Here is a 16,419-nt window from a genome sequence, read left to right on the forward strand (position 1 = left end):
GGGGGGTTTCTTTACAAATAAAATAAATAACACTGAGCCCTTAAAATGTGCCAGGCATCATACAAAGTGCTTTACGTGAATTACTTAAATTTCACCACAAATTTAAGAAATAGGTGCTATCCCCATCTTATTGTGCAACTGGAGAAACAGACTTCGAAAGTTTCGAAATGGCTGTAATATGCTGCATGAAGAAATGCGCCCCGTTTCCACAGCCGTAATTGCTGCGAGGTGCTGGCACACACCTGCTGGACGAACGCCTCCGCGCACATTCGCAAACCTCATGTCCGAGTGAGTTTCTGGACGCGCGGGGCCGTCGCAGAAGCCACGACAGGCTCAAGGTCAAGTTGAACTCAGCTCCTGCCCGGATCTTTGCGTGTGAGACCAAAGGGAGACAAACAGGGGACTTAATCCTGGAAGCGCAGGGCCCCTAGCGGGTGTTCATGCTCCGGCGTAAAGAAGGGCGCCCAGGCTTCTCTCTAACCGACGGGACGTGAGACCAGAAGGCACGTGGTCCTGTGCGTGAGGCTGCCCCCCCGTCCCCCCCGCCGGAAAGCGGGGAGACCGTCCGCAGGTCGCAGCTATGCGGGTTCCCAGGCGAGGGCCGCGGGGCCCCGCCGCTCCCGCCCCCGAGCCCTGGGGGCGGAGCCGAGGAACCGAAAGGCAGCGGCGCGGGGGGCGCCCGCGGCCTGGGCGCGGGCATGGGGCTGCGCGCGCTCCCGCGGCTCTGGCTGCTGTGCTGGTGCTGGAGCTGGACCTGGAGCTGGAGCTGGAGCCGGAGCTGGAGCTGCGGCCAAGGCTGCGGAGCCGGGCCCGGGGCCGCCTCCGCCCCGACGGGCCCGCGGAGCCGCGAGCGGCAGGCAGCCGCCTTCCGGGTACGGAGCGCGCCCCCTGTCCGTCTCCTCTCGCCCTCTCCCGCCCCCATCAGGGCTGCAGCGGGGGCGCCTCCAGGCGCCGCGGCTCCCGGGGGGCCCCCTGCCTGCAGCTCTGTACGCGCTGGGGTTTCTGAGCTGGGGTTCCACCCTCCCCCCCCCGCCAACCACTTCTCCCTGCCCCCCCGCGTGCCTGGGTCTCCCGCTCTCCCGCGCCTTTGCTAACCCGGGGATCTGATTCTCCCTGAGTGCTTTTCGCTGTGGACTGTTACGCTGCGCCCCAGCGCATCAGTGGACGCGTCCGAGCCGTTCCGGATCAGAAGCGCCCCCTGCCGCCGCACCCGTGGGCGGTTCGCGCTGCGGCCAAAGCCGTCCGGTCTCACACTGACGGGACCCGACCTAAGCGGAGGAAACTGCCTCGTTTCTTCCGGAAGGGGGCGCTCGTAACCTTCTTCTGGAGCAGAATTTTATAAAGAGCCTGCGGTGGGGGGGGGGGGGGCGGGAATGCTGCCCATTTATGATTTTCCTGAACTGGGGCCACTCCTTAGACTCGCGCACTCCCTTAAAAGTTCACCTGACTTGATGGAGACTGATTTAGAGAAAGGGGAAGCATTTTATTTCTTTTTCAGATTATTTTGAAAAGGCTTCATAATTTATGTTTAGGTTTTACCCCAGCATTAAAACTCTGGAACAGACCAGTTAGCCAAGTATAAATAAGGTTCGTTAGAGAGCATTAAGACAAAATATTTATTGATGTCAAAACGACATGTTTTTCCTAGTTTTATAATCATAAGATAATTTCCTCAAGTTCTTTGGCCCTGGATCCCCTTCCAGACAGGAACCTGGTATGGCTTATTGTAACTCATTCAATTAAACACATTCAGTCAAAACAAAGGAAAACAAGAAACATGTAAAGATAATCCTTTTTCATCAAATCTGTTCAAAGGCTGTTTTGATTTATCAGCTCCCATTTTTCTAGTATGTGATCCATCTGTTTTTCAAACTTTTGCACCTTTCAAAACTGCTGATGTTTCCTGTGTGTTCAGCAACACTTGATATCTTTTTTATTTTTATCTATTTTTTAAATTTTTAATTACAATTTAAATTTTGGGTGGACTTGGTATGTATCCTACCATGATAGCAAATAGGAAATAAGTCTTCTTGGGTATACTGATACTATTATTTTACTTTGGAAACAATCTGTGGCTTCTCTTTTATTTGTTTATTTGTTTTTCGGTGTCACAGGATCTATGACTCTGAGAGCAAATGGGCAGAGAGTCTGGGAGAGCTATCTGACTGCAGTGAAGTTCTTACCCTGAGGGAAGGAGAGAGGAAAGGAAGGTTGGGGGAAGTGCCCTAGACTGCTGTCTAGGAAAGGCCATAAGGGACTCATTAATCAAAAACCAGCTTTCAGAGGCATGCCCTGTTTCCCCCACATAGACTAGTCTTAGTGCTCAGTCATTGGATTCGCTAGGTGCAACCTATGGGAACCTGGGAACCGTGTTCTCTGGGTCCATCCCGGTAATTCAGCCTGCAGAAGTTAAACTCCCTGTCGATGGAGGTCCGTGAGGCCCATTCTCATGGCTGCCACATGCTCTGTGCATTCTCTGGTTACTTCAGTTCACAAGGATGGCCAATCAAGACTTGCAGAGTAAACGAATCCTCTGAATTACTTGGCAATAGCCACCTCTGGCTTCTGATTGTTACTTGCCATACACATTCCTGTTTTGTATTTCAGTTCTATATCTTGTATTTATACCTCTCCTCTGCAAATTACATGCAAAGCTCTGATTCATCAGGATTATTTATAAATGCCTAAAACTCAATAACTGTTTATTTTTTTTACTGATTAACAATCCTTCAAGGCATGTTCAATAAAGGAGAGATAAGATTATGATAAGTCCCAGGGATAATTTGCTTAAAAATAAACAGCTTAAAGCTATTAAGGGCATGACATAAATAAAATGTCCTTTATATATTTATTCAACAACCGATATTAATTAAGCATCTGTTGTGTGCCAGGCATGGGCTTGGTGTGGGGAATGCAGTGATGAATGAAAGACAGGCCTTCCCCTCATTTTGCTTATGGGTTTAAGAAACAGACACAGAATAATCAGATAAACAAATACAGAAGAGAGAGAATTGGAAATGTATCAAATGGTGGCCTCTTGAATATTTTATTTATTCCCCACAATTGTTAGTATGAGGAAATTGAGGCATGCTCATGTAATAGACAAGCCTAAGATAAATTATCACAAAAGCTGAGGAACCTGTAAATAATGGTCATGTTTTCCCTCAAGATAGAAAGACCAACCTGTCTTCCTGGACCATTCCTGGGATTCCATCTCTCACGAAGTTTTGTGCCTTAAGTGAGATAGGGATTCGAGAAAGCTCAATAGAACCAGATTTATTTATTCATTATTTCCTCATTGCCTTTCCCATGCTTCATTACTAAGTGCTAGGAAATACAAAGATAAAGAAGACTCACTTTCCAAATTCATAATTGTTTAATCACATGAGTGTCTATTGGTGACCATTTCCACTGGTATCTAGTGCTTATTTGCAATATTTTTTTTTTCACTCTGTTAAACAAATATATATTTAGTGCTCTCCAAGTGCTTAGTGAAAACAATTACAAATGGATAAGACATACCTCCCCAGCCTCAAAAATATACCTGAAATCAGATAGTAGCTCTAACACAAAACATTTATAAATATGATCTCATTATCTTATACAACCTTTCATTGTGACCTGCCAGAAATATATCAAGCTTTGACTTTTATACCTGAAGAATATCTCCAACTTAGTTATACACAAATTGCTTTGGAAAGTTAGCATAGGTGATATAAATTACCTTTTTTCTTTTCTTTTAGGAAAGTCTTAAAAGACATCGATACTTGAATTCTTTATTTCCTAGTGAAAATTCCACTGCCGTCTATGGGATAAATCAGTTTTCATATTTGTTTCCTGAAGAGTTTAAAGGTATGGTGTAGTGGTCCTATTAGTTGATTGATTCCCTGATATTAAGTTGTTTCCTTAATTTTTGAGGACTTGTTTAATTGTGAATCTAAAAAATTGAGTAATAGTTAACATTTATTAAATATTTCCTAAGTATCAAGCATGTACCAGGTGCTATCAGAAAAATAAATTCATGGCCATTCTTCTAATTATTACTTAAGAACTAAATATTAAACACATAGAGACTTCCATGTGGCTGTAAGGGACAATGAGCGCCTCATTCCTTCTGCAGTTTTAGTGCTGTTTCTTTTCAAGTTGCCCATGGTTCCGTAGATTATGATAAAACAAATGGTACCAATTATATTCATTTTTATTATTGACCTGTTTCTTTCAAACAAGTCATTTTATATGGCAGCTCCAGCCCTATTGTAGGAATGCTTATGTTTTATAGCTTTCAGTTGACTGCATTTCATGCTATGGAAAAGCACATAGAAAAATCACAAATGGCAGGCTCTCCTGCAAAGCTTCTGTTTCTGTTTGAAAAGTTCCTCCTAAAAGAACCCCAAGGGGTCCTCCCTATAATCTAATATTCTTATCTTTTCATTTCATGTTTCTACTCAGCTATCTATTTAAGGAGCAAAACTTCCAGATTTCCCCGATACTCCTCGAAAATGCCATTGCCCATCTCCAACATGTCTTTGCCATTAAGATTTGACTGGAGAGACAAGCATGTTGTAACACAAGTGAGAAACCAGAAGGCGGTAAGTTCTAGGGTTTTGTTCTTTTTAATCATCTTAGCATGAGAACTCATCTTTGAGGTCAAGTTCAATCAGATTTGTAATGGAACCCCTCATTCCTCTAGGAAAGATCACACCCCAGTCACTCAAAAAATGGCAATAAGCTAAGACTCTGATGGAATGGGTGGCAGATGAAAAAGCCCGACTTTTCTTCTGAGATAAACCTTCCCTGGTGTGTTCTCTCACTAATTACCATTGCCACCAGCCCACTGGCTCAGGGTGCTTCCCAGGAGCTGTGTCATGGTTACCAAATCCTTCTGTAGAGTAGCAGATGGCAGGCTGGAAAAGGTAAAGTCGACTACGACAGGGAAACGACACTGAAAAAGTAACAGGATACCAGATACATTTACCAGCCCTGGTCTCTTGAGTTCTCAGGCCTCATCCCTTGAGCTCCAATGGAAAACCCTAACCTCAAAAGGATAGTACACTTTCTATCTGTGACCCTTAGAAATGCAGTCAGTTTTGCTATAATGTGACATATACATACGTTCCCAAAAATCACCACCTGTGCAAAAATCATGCCGTAAAAACGAAAGGGATTATGGGAGAAATAAGGTTAGAGTACAACATTAAAAAGTGTATCACACTTATTGACACACTTAAAAAAAAGATAGAAGGTAGTAAAAGTTGCAGCACAGGGAATGTCAGCTGAGGGAGGAAAGTCGATCCCCTAACCACGTGGCTATACTCTCAGTTTATCTGCAGTGGAAACCTCAACAGGTCATTCAGCCTCCCCTTGTGTTTTTTTGTTTTTTTTGTTTTCAATTACAGTTGGCATACAATATTATATTACTTTCAGGTGTACAACATAGTGATTAGACATTAATATAAATTACAAAATGATCACTCTGATAAACCTAACCTATCTGATAGTATGACAACTATCCTGGACCCAGCAGTTTCCCAGTCACCATTTAGTTAGGGTGAGCCATTTTATTTCTCAGATTCTATATGCATTGTTGTGAATTAGATTTTACCACCAAATCATTTGCTTTATTGTTGGATTCATAACCCAGTGTGAAGTAGTCTGCATTCCAGTCTTCCCAGGAGTATCTACATTGTATGAAAGGGGCACTTTTAACTAGGACCCTTTCATCAGGGGAGTATACTGGAGAGAGATTTTTGAGCAGGCACTGCCCTCCTGGGGAAGCCAAAGGTAGGTTAACTAAAGCCAGCTACAGGTATGACGTCAGCAACCTGTATTCACCTTTCTCAGTGGGTGAAGACTCTGCAGTCCAGTGCCTTAGTGAATATTTTGCTATGCCATAGGCACTAGAGATCTAGCCATAAATAAGCTCACGTAAAGCCATAAAGTTGTTCAAAACTTGACTCCACAAAGACAACCAGTTGTTCTTTCTTTCTTTGCCTAACTGCAGCACGGTCCTCTGATCAGGTCAGTTCCAGCAGTTCCAAATCCCTCTCTCACCTCTGCCTTTTCCGTGGATGTCTTTCTCGTGTGTGATCTTTGATTCCATCTGCGCCATCTCCTGGCTTTCTTTCAGGATCAACCCTTTTATTCTTTTGTTCTAGTTTGTCCAATGAAAGCAAGTTACTAGATCCAGAATCGGGAAGATTGCCAGCCAACCTTTGAATGAGGAATGACTAATATGGCTTTTTATCATTAGGATATTTCATATGCATTTATAATAAGCACAGGCTGGCATATTGATAGCTTAAAAAGTAATGCATTCAGCTCTTGTGTCTGTCAAATAATTAGTACAACGTATACGACATACATCCTCCCCCTGCCTCACCTTATCACCTTCCTAGGAGTAGATGATACAAAGCTTAGTATCAGGGGAGAGACAAGAGGGATTAGAGAATGTGGGAATTGGTACGCTTCTTAGAAACAGTTCAATGAACGAACATCTCTCAAAATACCATCAGTCTCTCTTCTCATTCTCTATAATTTGGTTTTATCTTGCACTGTTTAATTTACAATAGTGATGCTACCAATTTACTTTTAACTAATTATTGGATTTTGATGTTTAAAAGAGAATTTTGGTTTCTTTCTTTTTTCAATTTGGAAATCAAGAGGATGGGCATTTATTTTTTTTTGTAGGCCTCCAGATTCTGATCACTTGATTTGATAACTTGTGATATTGCAAAATGTTGGTGAACTTGGGTTCAATATTGCTCGATAATAAATGCTACTTTATTTCTATTTTTAAACAGTGTGGAGGATGCTGGGCCTTCAGTGTGGTAGGCGCAGTGGAATCAGCATATGCAATAAAAGGGGCGCCTTTGGAAGACCTAAGTGTCCAGCAGGTCATTGATTGCTCATATAATAATTATGGCTGCAATGGAGGATCTACTCTCAGTGCTTTGAACTGGCTAAATAAGGTGACTATTTTCTCAGCCTTTAAAACTCTTTGTTTCCTCCTTCGCTAATTTAATGTGTGTACCAAATTCAAACAGTTTACTCTCATTTACTAAATAATGTTTTTTAGAAATTTAGATGACCAAAGCTTGGATTAATCAGATTTCAAAATGAATTGCTTCTAGTCAAGTCAGCCATCAAGATCAAAGGGTGGAAAAATCTTACCTGAGATCTATTTTCCAAAAATTCTTTATGTTTATTTATGAGCATTTTTTAATAGGTAAATGCTTTTTTTTTTTTTTTTTTTGCAAATACATAGTGACCCAGAAAGAAGAGAGCATATGGCCATATGATTACCTATTTCCATAAAATTTCTGAAAATTAAGGTCAAAAGTGACATTAGAGGTCAGCTAATTTAGTAACTCTTTATATAGATGAAGATGTGAGATTATATTGCCAAATCAGTCGCCGAGCCAGAATTGCACCTTAGGTCCTCTGCTTCTCATTGGGCATCTTTACCCACTATCCCTCAGTGTTAGTGTCCCTCAGTGTTCCTAGGATGCTCTCTGGCATTATCCTAGATCCAGCATCAATTGTGTGAAACCCCCCAGTGAGGGTGCTATTACGTTTTCTAAAAGGTTGTCAAGCTGGAGTTCCCCAAACTCAAATATCCTTCCCTTATTCATTTGCTATATTTGAGTCACTGAATGCCAAAAGCTGCTCTGTATTATGGACAACAATGAATTGTGTGTCCTCTCCCTTTCATAAGCCCAACATTCAGAAAAGGAGGAGTGTGTGTAGACAACTATAAAGTGACATACGCCAGAGGAAAGGCACAGAGAACTGGATAGAAAGAATGCTTGGCCTAACTATTGCCTGTGCGTAAAGCGCTGTGCTGAGTGAGTCTCAAAGACTTGCTGACAGAACCAGTTGCCCTATTATAATCTCAGAAGAAAGATGACAAGACTTTGTTATTAGATTGGTAGAAGTTCCAAGGAAGGAAGATATGGGAAAAACAAAAGTAAAAGAGACAGAAAGATAACAACTCTAGTTACATAGGCTATCCATAGCAACACCTAAAGATTGAATTTAAGATCCTATTATTCCCCAAAGAATCCCACATGATGAAGGTGTGGCCAAGATGAATCTTATTTTGACAAGGGGCAGCAAGTTCTATTTGATTTTCTAAACAACTGAGTGACAGAGAACACTTTGGGTGATTATTTTCTTTTAGATGCAAGTAAAACTGGTGAGAGATTCAGAATATCCATTTAAAGAACAGAATGGCCTGTGCCGATACTTTGCTGATTCACATTCTGGATTTTCAATCAAAGGTTATTCTTCACATGACTTCAGGTAAATGTCTTATTCTACTGTGCTTTTCTTCTTATGTCTTAATTTATGATCTCTCGACTGTTAGGAATTAGTAACTTGATTGAAGTCTTTGCTGCATATTTGTAAATGTTTTCATACCTACTCTTTACTAGAGAGACTAATTGTCAATCACCATCGAATGTTACAGAGTTTGGGCCCGATAGCTGTGTCCTGGGCTGACACTGTTGAAGAATACTAAAAAAACTAAGAGCTCATGACCTTAAATACAGAAGTAGGGGAAAAAGCATGAGCTTCAAAGTTGGACGAGTAGGAGTGAATTGCTAGAGCAATTCTGTAGCACACCCTATATAAGCACAAGGGGAGTGAGAGATCAATAAGGATAGGCTGAGGGACAGGATTTGTGTCAGAACATGAAGGGCACGTTATCTTCGACAGGTTCAGGGGAAACAAACCTTAATGACAATAAAATTTAGAATTTTTAAATACTAGGGATTTCACTGGCCTGTAATACCATGTAATAAGGCTTAATAATATACCCATTATTAACACTGTACGTTTTGATAGTACTACACTGAGCTAGTAATGGAAATGAAGATGCTGTTTGGACTATATTTTAATTTGCTAAAAGCCAAAACCTTTCTGAAAGACAAGTGATAACAACGCTAGTTAGTTCTGAGGTTAGAGTGGAACGTTTATTTGCCTGCTGGTCTTGACTGTGGCGTGTCTACTGTTTCATAGATTCCTGTATGTTTGCTATTTTTTCTTTAGCTCTGCCTCAAAGCAGGAATTATTACTAAATTATTTCTTTGATCCTACAATGTTAATTACCCTGGCATTCTAAAAAATATTTCTCTTCTTGATCTTTCCCCTTCCCTCAGGCTGTCCCTGTAACTGGATCATGTATTTACAGTAAATCTTTTGTTATCTTAAAAAGATGGAGACAGCTGTGTTCTGGTTAATACAGATTATCATATTTAGATTATAAACTTTTTAAAAATTGAATACAATAAAATATATACTATACACTAAAACCTATGCTGAGCAAAATTAGTTATTAGATAACTTAGAAGTGAGAGAAGGAAACAATATTGTAAACCTAGAGGATAATTTATATGTTAGGCATGCTACAAAATTTATACGTATAATTTTATTCTTATATCGATCCAGCAAGGTAGGTGGAATGACTCCAGCATACAGCTGTAATTCAAACACAGGTACGCAGAACTTCAGAGCCCATACCCTACCATGATGCCTCTTTAGAATTATATAATTTTGCCTGTCTCAGGTAATGTTAATGAATACCAATTATTATTACAGTAGCAAAAATTAGAAATGACTTGTTATAGATCCCCCCAAAACATCTTCAAGTTAAAAGGTAACAAATAAATGTGTAGAATGAAAAATGCGTAGTTTCTGTTTCAGTGACTAAATTCCACTGTTAGTCATTCCATGTTTCCCCCATCTGTGGAGAAAATACCCTCTTGGTAGAAACTGATGTCTAGTTGGGCATAGTGAGGATTATATACTCTTTCAAGCCACTAATCCAGGAATGTCTTGCTGCCGCAATAAACTACCAAATGATATCTTCATGGCCTGAAATATCAATAACTTGGTGATAGTGTCCTTCATGCACAAAGCTGACCTTTAAAAATGTAAATAATGGTTTACTCATTCAGCCAAGATCAGTGAAGGCCAAACACTGTGTAACCCAAGATTCATCAATAGATGTCCATATTTGAAAGCAATAACTGTCTTTTGCAGTCTTTACAATTTAGTACTAGTTTCCCTGGCATCTTCACATTTCTTCTATCACATAATTATATTGGCCACTTTGGGGTAACCTTTCCCTATAATCTATGTTTGACATTCACTAACATAAGTTAATCAGTCTCTCTCTTTTTTTTTTTTAATATCTTTATTGATTTCAGAGAGAGGAAAGTAGAGGGAAAGATAGTGATAGAAACATCAGTGATGAGAGAGTCATTGATCCACTGCCTCCTGCACGCCCCCCACTGGAGATCGAGCCCGCAACCCAGGCATGTGCCTGATGGGGAACTGAACCACGATCTCCTGGATCCTAGGTCAATGCTCAACTGCTGAGCCACACCCGGGCGGGCAGTTAATCAGTCTCTTGCTTCTCACGTGGTGTGGCAGGGATATCTCCATGCATCCAGTCTTTCCACTTTCCTTATTAAAAGAATCCCTATATTATAGCTGGATACTATGCCAGCCAATTGCAAAACTCCATTTACGATCTTCCTTGAAGCTGGACTTAGCCATGTGACTGAGCTCTAGCCAGTGAGATCCATGCAGATATATGCAGAGTGTGTGTGTGTTACTTCTGGGAAATCTTCTAGCGCCTCTCCTTTGCACTTTGCTGTCTGAAATATGCGTTAAATGGCCGGAGCTCCTGCAGCCATCTTGGACCATTAATTGACCTTGGGAATGGATACCTCACATAGCAGAATAATAACATAAAAGGAGCCTGGGTTCTTAATATTCACTGCAGTCGTTGACTGCCAATCTCCCAGACTTCTTGTAGCCTCCACTGTTTAGACCTGTAATTCCAACCATACCTACATGTATCCGTACAAAGATTAAAGAGATCACTTTTATAAAATTTTCTTACCTTAAAAACTAAACTCCTTAACCAAATACTTTCTCTTTTGGTAGTGACCAAGAAGACGAAATGGCAAAAACACTTCTTACCTTTGGTCCTTTGGTAGGGATAGTGGATGCAGTGAGCTGGCAAGACTATCTGGGAGGGATAATACAGCATCATTGCTCTAGTGGAGAAGCAGATCATGCAGTTATCATAACTGGGTTTGATAAGACAGGTAAGTGCTGGTAAGACGTGATTGCTTTTGTAATTGACATGATTGCCACCCTTTAAAAAGTTAAAATTTGGTCTCGTTATGTCTAAGTCCTCCTAGGACCTTTACAACTTTTCAGTAGACTTCCAGATATAAATAACCCCATTGTGTTCCTCCTTATCAATTTTGGTGGATAAGTTGTTAAAATTATGATAATTACTGATTTAAATTGTGTGTATTTTCCATCTGGAATATTTAGGATAATTGTTGGGAAAATAGAAGTGCCTATTATTCTACTATACATGTCTAACAATTATCTTTTCCCTGTTTCTAATACCTTGGAAATGTGTGCATCTGTTTTCATTATATGCAGGTTCTGTATTAAGTGAAATGAATTCAAACATATATTTCCAATAATTGAAGTGTGACACTAAGTACAGCTCAAGTTTACTTAGCTAGCTTAATTTAGTATTCATTACAGTGGGTTTTTTGTTGTTGTTTTAACGTATCTTTATTGTTGAAAGTATTACAGATATCCCTCTCCCACCCCCCATTGATCCCGTCCACCCCGCATCTTCCCCCCCCCCCGCCTTCCCCACACTATTGTCTGTGTCCATGGGTTACGAATATATGCATATAAGCTCTTTGATTCATCTCTCCCACCCCCATCCACTCTCCCACCCCCGCCTTCCCACTGAGATTCATCAATCTGTTCCATGCTCCTATGTCTCTGGATTTATTTTGTTCCTCAATCTATTCTTAGATTCCACATATGAGTGAGATCATGTAAAACTGAATCAGGGAGAATCAGGAAACCTGGATAGTTTAACAACAACTGATGAAACTGAAGCAATAATAAAAAAAAACCCCAGCAAACAAAAGCCCTGGTCCGGATGGCTTCACAGGGGAGCTTTCTAATTCCTTAAGTCGCAGGATTAGATAGTTTACTAAAAATTTTTCTTGCTTTTTGAGGTAGGCCTGCAGTGCTGTGAACTTCCCTCTTAGGACTGCTTTCTCTGTGTCCCATAGATTTTGGGTTGTTGTGTGTTCATTTTCATTTATTTCAAGGAAGTTTTTTCTTTCTTTCTTGATCTTATTGGTAACCCATTCATTGTTTAATAACATGCTATTTGGCCTCCGTGTATTTGAATTATAGTTTTAATTGTTTTTTCAAAGCTACTACACTGATCAAGAAATACACTTTAAGTAAACATGCATTCACACAAATATGAGTTTTTCAGAGTTTGTTAACTTTTTTTGTTTTGTAGGAAGTACTCCATATTGGATTGTGCGGAACTCATGGGGAAGTTCTTGGGGAGTAGATGGCTATGCCCATGTGAAAATGGGAGGTAATATTTGCGGTGAGTCATGAATTTGTGTTTAAAACCCCAGGCTAAGTGTCAGGAAGATATATTAAAATTACAAACCTGTCCAGTCCATAGTATGCTTCCATGTACTCAAGTCACTTTTATAGTAATAATTTTCATTCTTTAACCAATTGATAAAAATAAAATAGTGTTTTAAAGAAGAGACACTATCACACATATTTATGCTTTAAAAAGGAAGAAAGACTGTAGTGAAATATAATAAGCAAAACATTATAAAATAAAGTAATAACTTACTAAAGTTAACCACTTCAAAATTCAGATAAATATTCAATTTAGGAGGCTGAAATCCTCCAAAAACATCCCCTAGTTCCAAATTTACTTTTTAAAACTGAATGAGTTTTTCTTAACTTGTGTTTTAATAATAAAGCATGGATGGAACTGGAGAGTATTATGCTAAGTGAAATAAGCCAGTCAGAGAAAGACAAGTATCACATGATCTCACTTATATGTGGAATTTATTTTGTTCATCACAAAATAAACTGATGAACAGAATAGATCCAGAGACACAGCATGGAACAGTCAAATCTCAGTGGGAAGGCAGGTTGGGGGAGTGGGTGGAGAGAGATTAATGAAAGAACTTATATGCATAAATGCATGACTCTTGGACATGGACAATAGTGTGGTGAAGGCCTGTGGGGTGGAGGGATCAGTGGGGGGGGGGAAGTGGGGATATCTGTAATACTTTCAACAATAGAGATAAATTAAAAAATAATAATATTACTTGCTCAAGGATAATCAAGAATCACTTTTCCTTTGGATCAAAATATATGAAAATGTATGAATTATTTTTGATTTAATAGACCCCTTTTCACCTGCAAAATTCTAGTACAACACCCACAAATGGAGAAGCTTAAGCAAATACCAAATGTGCTCTTTTATAGAATAACAATTGTATTTGTTAATTAACCACAAACCAAATTAAAATAGCTAGGTAAATACTTTAAACTGTATCCTAAAACTTATATCCAAACCTATATTCTACAATTTTGATCTGGGAAATCAGCATATTTTCTGAATCAAGTTAGAATGAAACTATATTGCATATGAGAGCAATCATTTAATTACTCATTAAAATTATCTCTAACATACATATAACTTTTTTAAAAAATGTAGAACACTATAGATTGTTTGAGAGTTTATGTTTTGATTCAGTCAGTGAGTACTGCCCAATGGTTCCAAAAAGTAGAATTCACGAGAATTAATAAATGGCCTTCTTTATCACCCCAGTAAAATATTTTTCATCAATTATTTATTGAAGAGAATGAGTATCATAAAATCTTAAACCAGAGCATTGCCAACCCAATCATGCCCCCACTTTGTAACATCATTTGGGGTTTTACATTGTTAGAACATCCAGATAAATTACTTCTGCCATTCATTGAACCTTTGCTACTAAACATAAATTATTTCTAACTGTGATGCCTGTGTCTGGGCTGAAGAGTGGCAGTTTTCAAAGCTCTGGTAGGACAGTTACAAGAACATAATTTAGACATTGGTTCATAGTTGCCTCAATTATCACTTTAATCCCCACCACCGTGTTTTCCCTGGCCCCCAGCTCTCCTGAGGATGAGTGGGAATAATTTCTTCTCTCTACCAGTTCCCCTTTTTGATTCTCCAAGGGTGTGGCTAGTTAGTAATTACACAAGAATCCAAATCCTTCCTGAAAGTATTTGATGATCACATTACTCTTAGGAATCATGGTATAAGACAGATAGCGTCCCATGGCCCCAAGAGATTTCAAAAACATAGCTAATTACAATGAAATCCAGTCTTTAATGGGCTGTTTATTGCTTTCACCATGATATTGAGATCTATGTTCTTGTGTGCTCAGAAAACATAGCACACATGATTTATTGAATTTTTGCTAATTAAAGTTCAAATCTTAGAGTTTGAATTTCAAATTTTATTTAAAATAGTTCTATAAATTATTTTATCACCTCTAAGTTATATACATGCAATAAAGATTTCAGATACATTCACCTGTTCAGTTAGTCATTTTATTTGAAACAAAAATATTAGTCATTTCTTCTGATACCTGCTTTTTAGGTTGCCATGTTTATACTGACAACCTATAACTGTAAAATTATTTTCTTAGTAGATGCTAACTTCTTTTGAACCCAAATGAACATCATTTTAATTTGCTATTTACAGGGAATATAAATAGGAAATAGACTCATACTAATAATTTCTTTTTTTCTTAGGTATTGCAGATTTTGTTTCTGCCGTATTTGTATGATTAATTGATAGGATCAAGAGACGACTACAAAAATGAAGATTCATAAAGAAATGGAGCACGGTACTTCACTCTCAGCATTATTCGCCTTCAGGTTTTAGTAACTACCCACAGAAGGTTCTAGGACCTAGTAGCATCTAAACTAAGTTGTGGCATGTTCCCTTCTTCTAAAGAGATGGGCAACCATAGTCAGTATGAAGAACACCAGCACCATGGCCTGGGAAACAGTGTCCTACTCTGCAATGAATGTCAGATTAAGATGCTTTAGGTCTCTTCACTTTGAAGAGGCTATTATCTGGTTTTGTTTGATGTTGTTTTTTTATATGTTTACCCTTAATGTCATTAAAGAGGTGATAAGAATTTCTTTTCCTTGTGGGATATAATCACTGCCTTAGCTTACCCTTATATACAAGAATAGCTAACCTAACATTTGTGTGCCTCTCATAATTATACTCTCAGCCCTCTGAGATGGAATTTTATAAGAATTTTTAAATACAGTAGCTTTACCTCAACAAATAGTACTTACCCCTTGAACTGCAGAGAGATTATGGAGTAAGAAACAAAGAGACAAGATAGTTTTTTAGGAGATTGAAATTAAATGACAATAAATTATTTGGCAAGTATGTGATGAGAAAACCTCAAGCAACGTTGCCTGAGAGACAAATTATTATTTGGAAATTTTCATTGTCAGTAGGATTCACTTCCTTACTTTATCTCTCTAGATGAAAGGAACATGTTTCCTCCACACTTTCCCACCCTCTTTCTCTTACTCTTTATTGTGACATTCTTAAGTTTTCCTGGTGGTTTGACTTCCCTGGATAAGAAGTCTCATTGTTTATTTTTCATTTCTATTCTACAACTATTTATTTTTGCTCCATCTAAGCCACCAACATCAGGCTCTCACCTTTCTCTCTCATCATTTGTAGGCCAACACCCCTATCAGAGTCTAATGTCATTAATCTGGGGTATCAGCCAGCGTGTGAGTTTCTCAGGCTCTCTGTTTCCCCAGTTTTCTGCTTATGTTTCCGGGACTCCTGTTCTAACTACTTTTTTGTGCATCTCCTTGGCTTTGGCCTGGTTTCTGGTTCCTCATGTCCATGTTCTCTCTCTTGTCTAAGTCATTTTGTGTGGCTGTGTGAGAACCTCAGAGCATAAGAGCTTTTGATTTTATAATTGTATTAACTGAGCTATATAAGAAAATCTAATCAAATACTGCATATATAAATATTTCTTCTCTAAAATTCATAGTCGCTTTCTAATGTAAAATATTTTAACAGAAAGTTTTTTTAAATGTAACAGCAACCACTAAAAAAATTGAGGACATCCTATTTTTTCTTTTTTCCCTTTTGACCTTTGTTTTTCCATCCCCTTTATTGGAAAAAGAAAATAAAAAACAAAACACTGTATTTATTTTTCTTACACCAACCAGAACCAATATCAAAGGATTATGAGTTGACTCAGGTTTAGAAGTGTTCTAAGAAGACAAACATTGATAGTTTAATTGATTAATATTCTAGTTATCTAAGTATGCCCAAATGGAACTGTTTGTGTTCATTTACTGACGTCTATGTAATATAAATGTTTTTCTGATATTCTTTTTCAAATGCTAAAATAAATTTTAAATTACAAAATGATTAATACCTCTCAGCTTCTCAGAATTTTGATGACATTTATAATGAAACAACCTATATTTGACTTTGGGTTA

At 38.9% G+C, this 16,419-nt stretch overlaps 1 protein-coding gene across 1 annotated transcript; it reads left to right on the top strand.

The window, feature by feature from the left end:
• Positions 1-698: 698 nt before the first annotated feature.
• Positions 699-16,348, top strand: CTSO (cathepsin O). Its single transcript, XM_087816145.1, has 8 exons — positions 699-872; positions 3,744-3,852; positions 4,450-4,589; positions 6,801-6,968; positions 8,180-8,301; positions 10,954-11,117; positions 12,362-12,454; positions 14,683-16,348. Exons 1-8 carry the CDS (start codon positions 699-701, stop codon positions 14,715-14,717), a joined length of 1,005 nt encoding a protein of 334 aa, XP_087672271.1. The 3' UTR covers positions 14,718-16,348.
• Positions 16,349-16,419: the final 71 nt, after the last annotated feature.

The sequence above is a fragment of the Miniopterus natalensis genome, chromosome 4 (assembly GCF_054644295.1).
Source record: "Miniopterus natalensis isolate mMinNat1 chromosome 4, mMinNat1.hap1, whole genome shotgun sequence".
In the NCBI taxonomy this organism is placed as follows: domain Eukaryota; kingdom Metazoa; phylum Chordata; class Mammalia; order Chiroptera; family Miniopteridae; genus Miniopterus; species Miniopterus natalensis.

What these genes read in the sequence shown, in the direction of transcription:
- CTSO (XM_087816145.1), top strand. Translation starts at nt 699, where the DNA reads ATGGGGCTGCGCGCGCTCCCGCGGCTCTGGCTGCTGTGCTGGTGCTGG. An exon ending in TATTCTTCACATGACTTCAG is followed by an intron (nt 8,302 to 10,953) that starts GTAAATGTCTTA and finishes CTCTTTTGGTAG; the next exon opens with TGACCAAGAAGACGAAATGG. An exon ending in AATGGGAGGTAATATTTGCG is followed by an intron (nt 12,455 to 14,682) that starts GTGAGTCATGAA and finishes TTTTTTTCTTAG; the next exon opens with GTATTGCAGATTTTGTTTCT.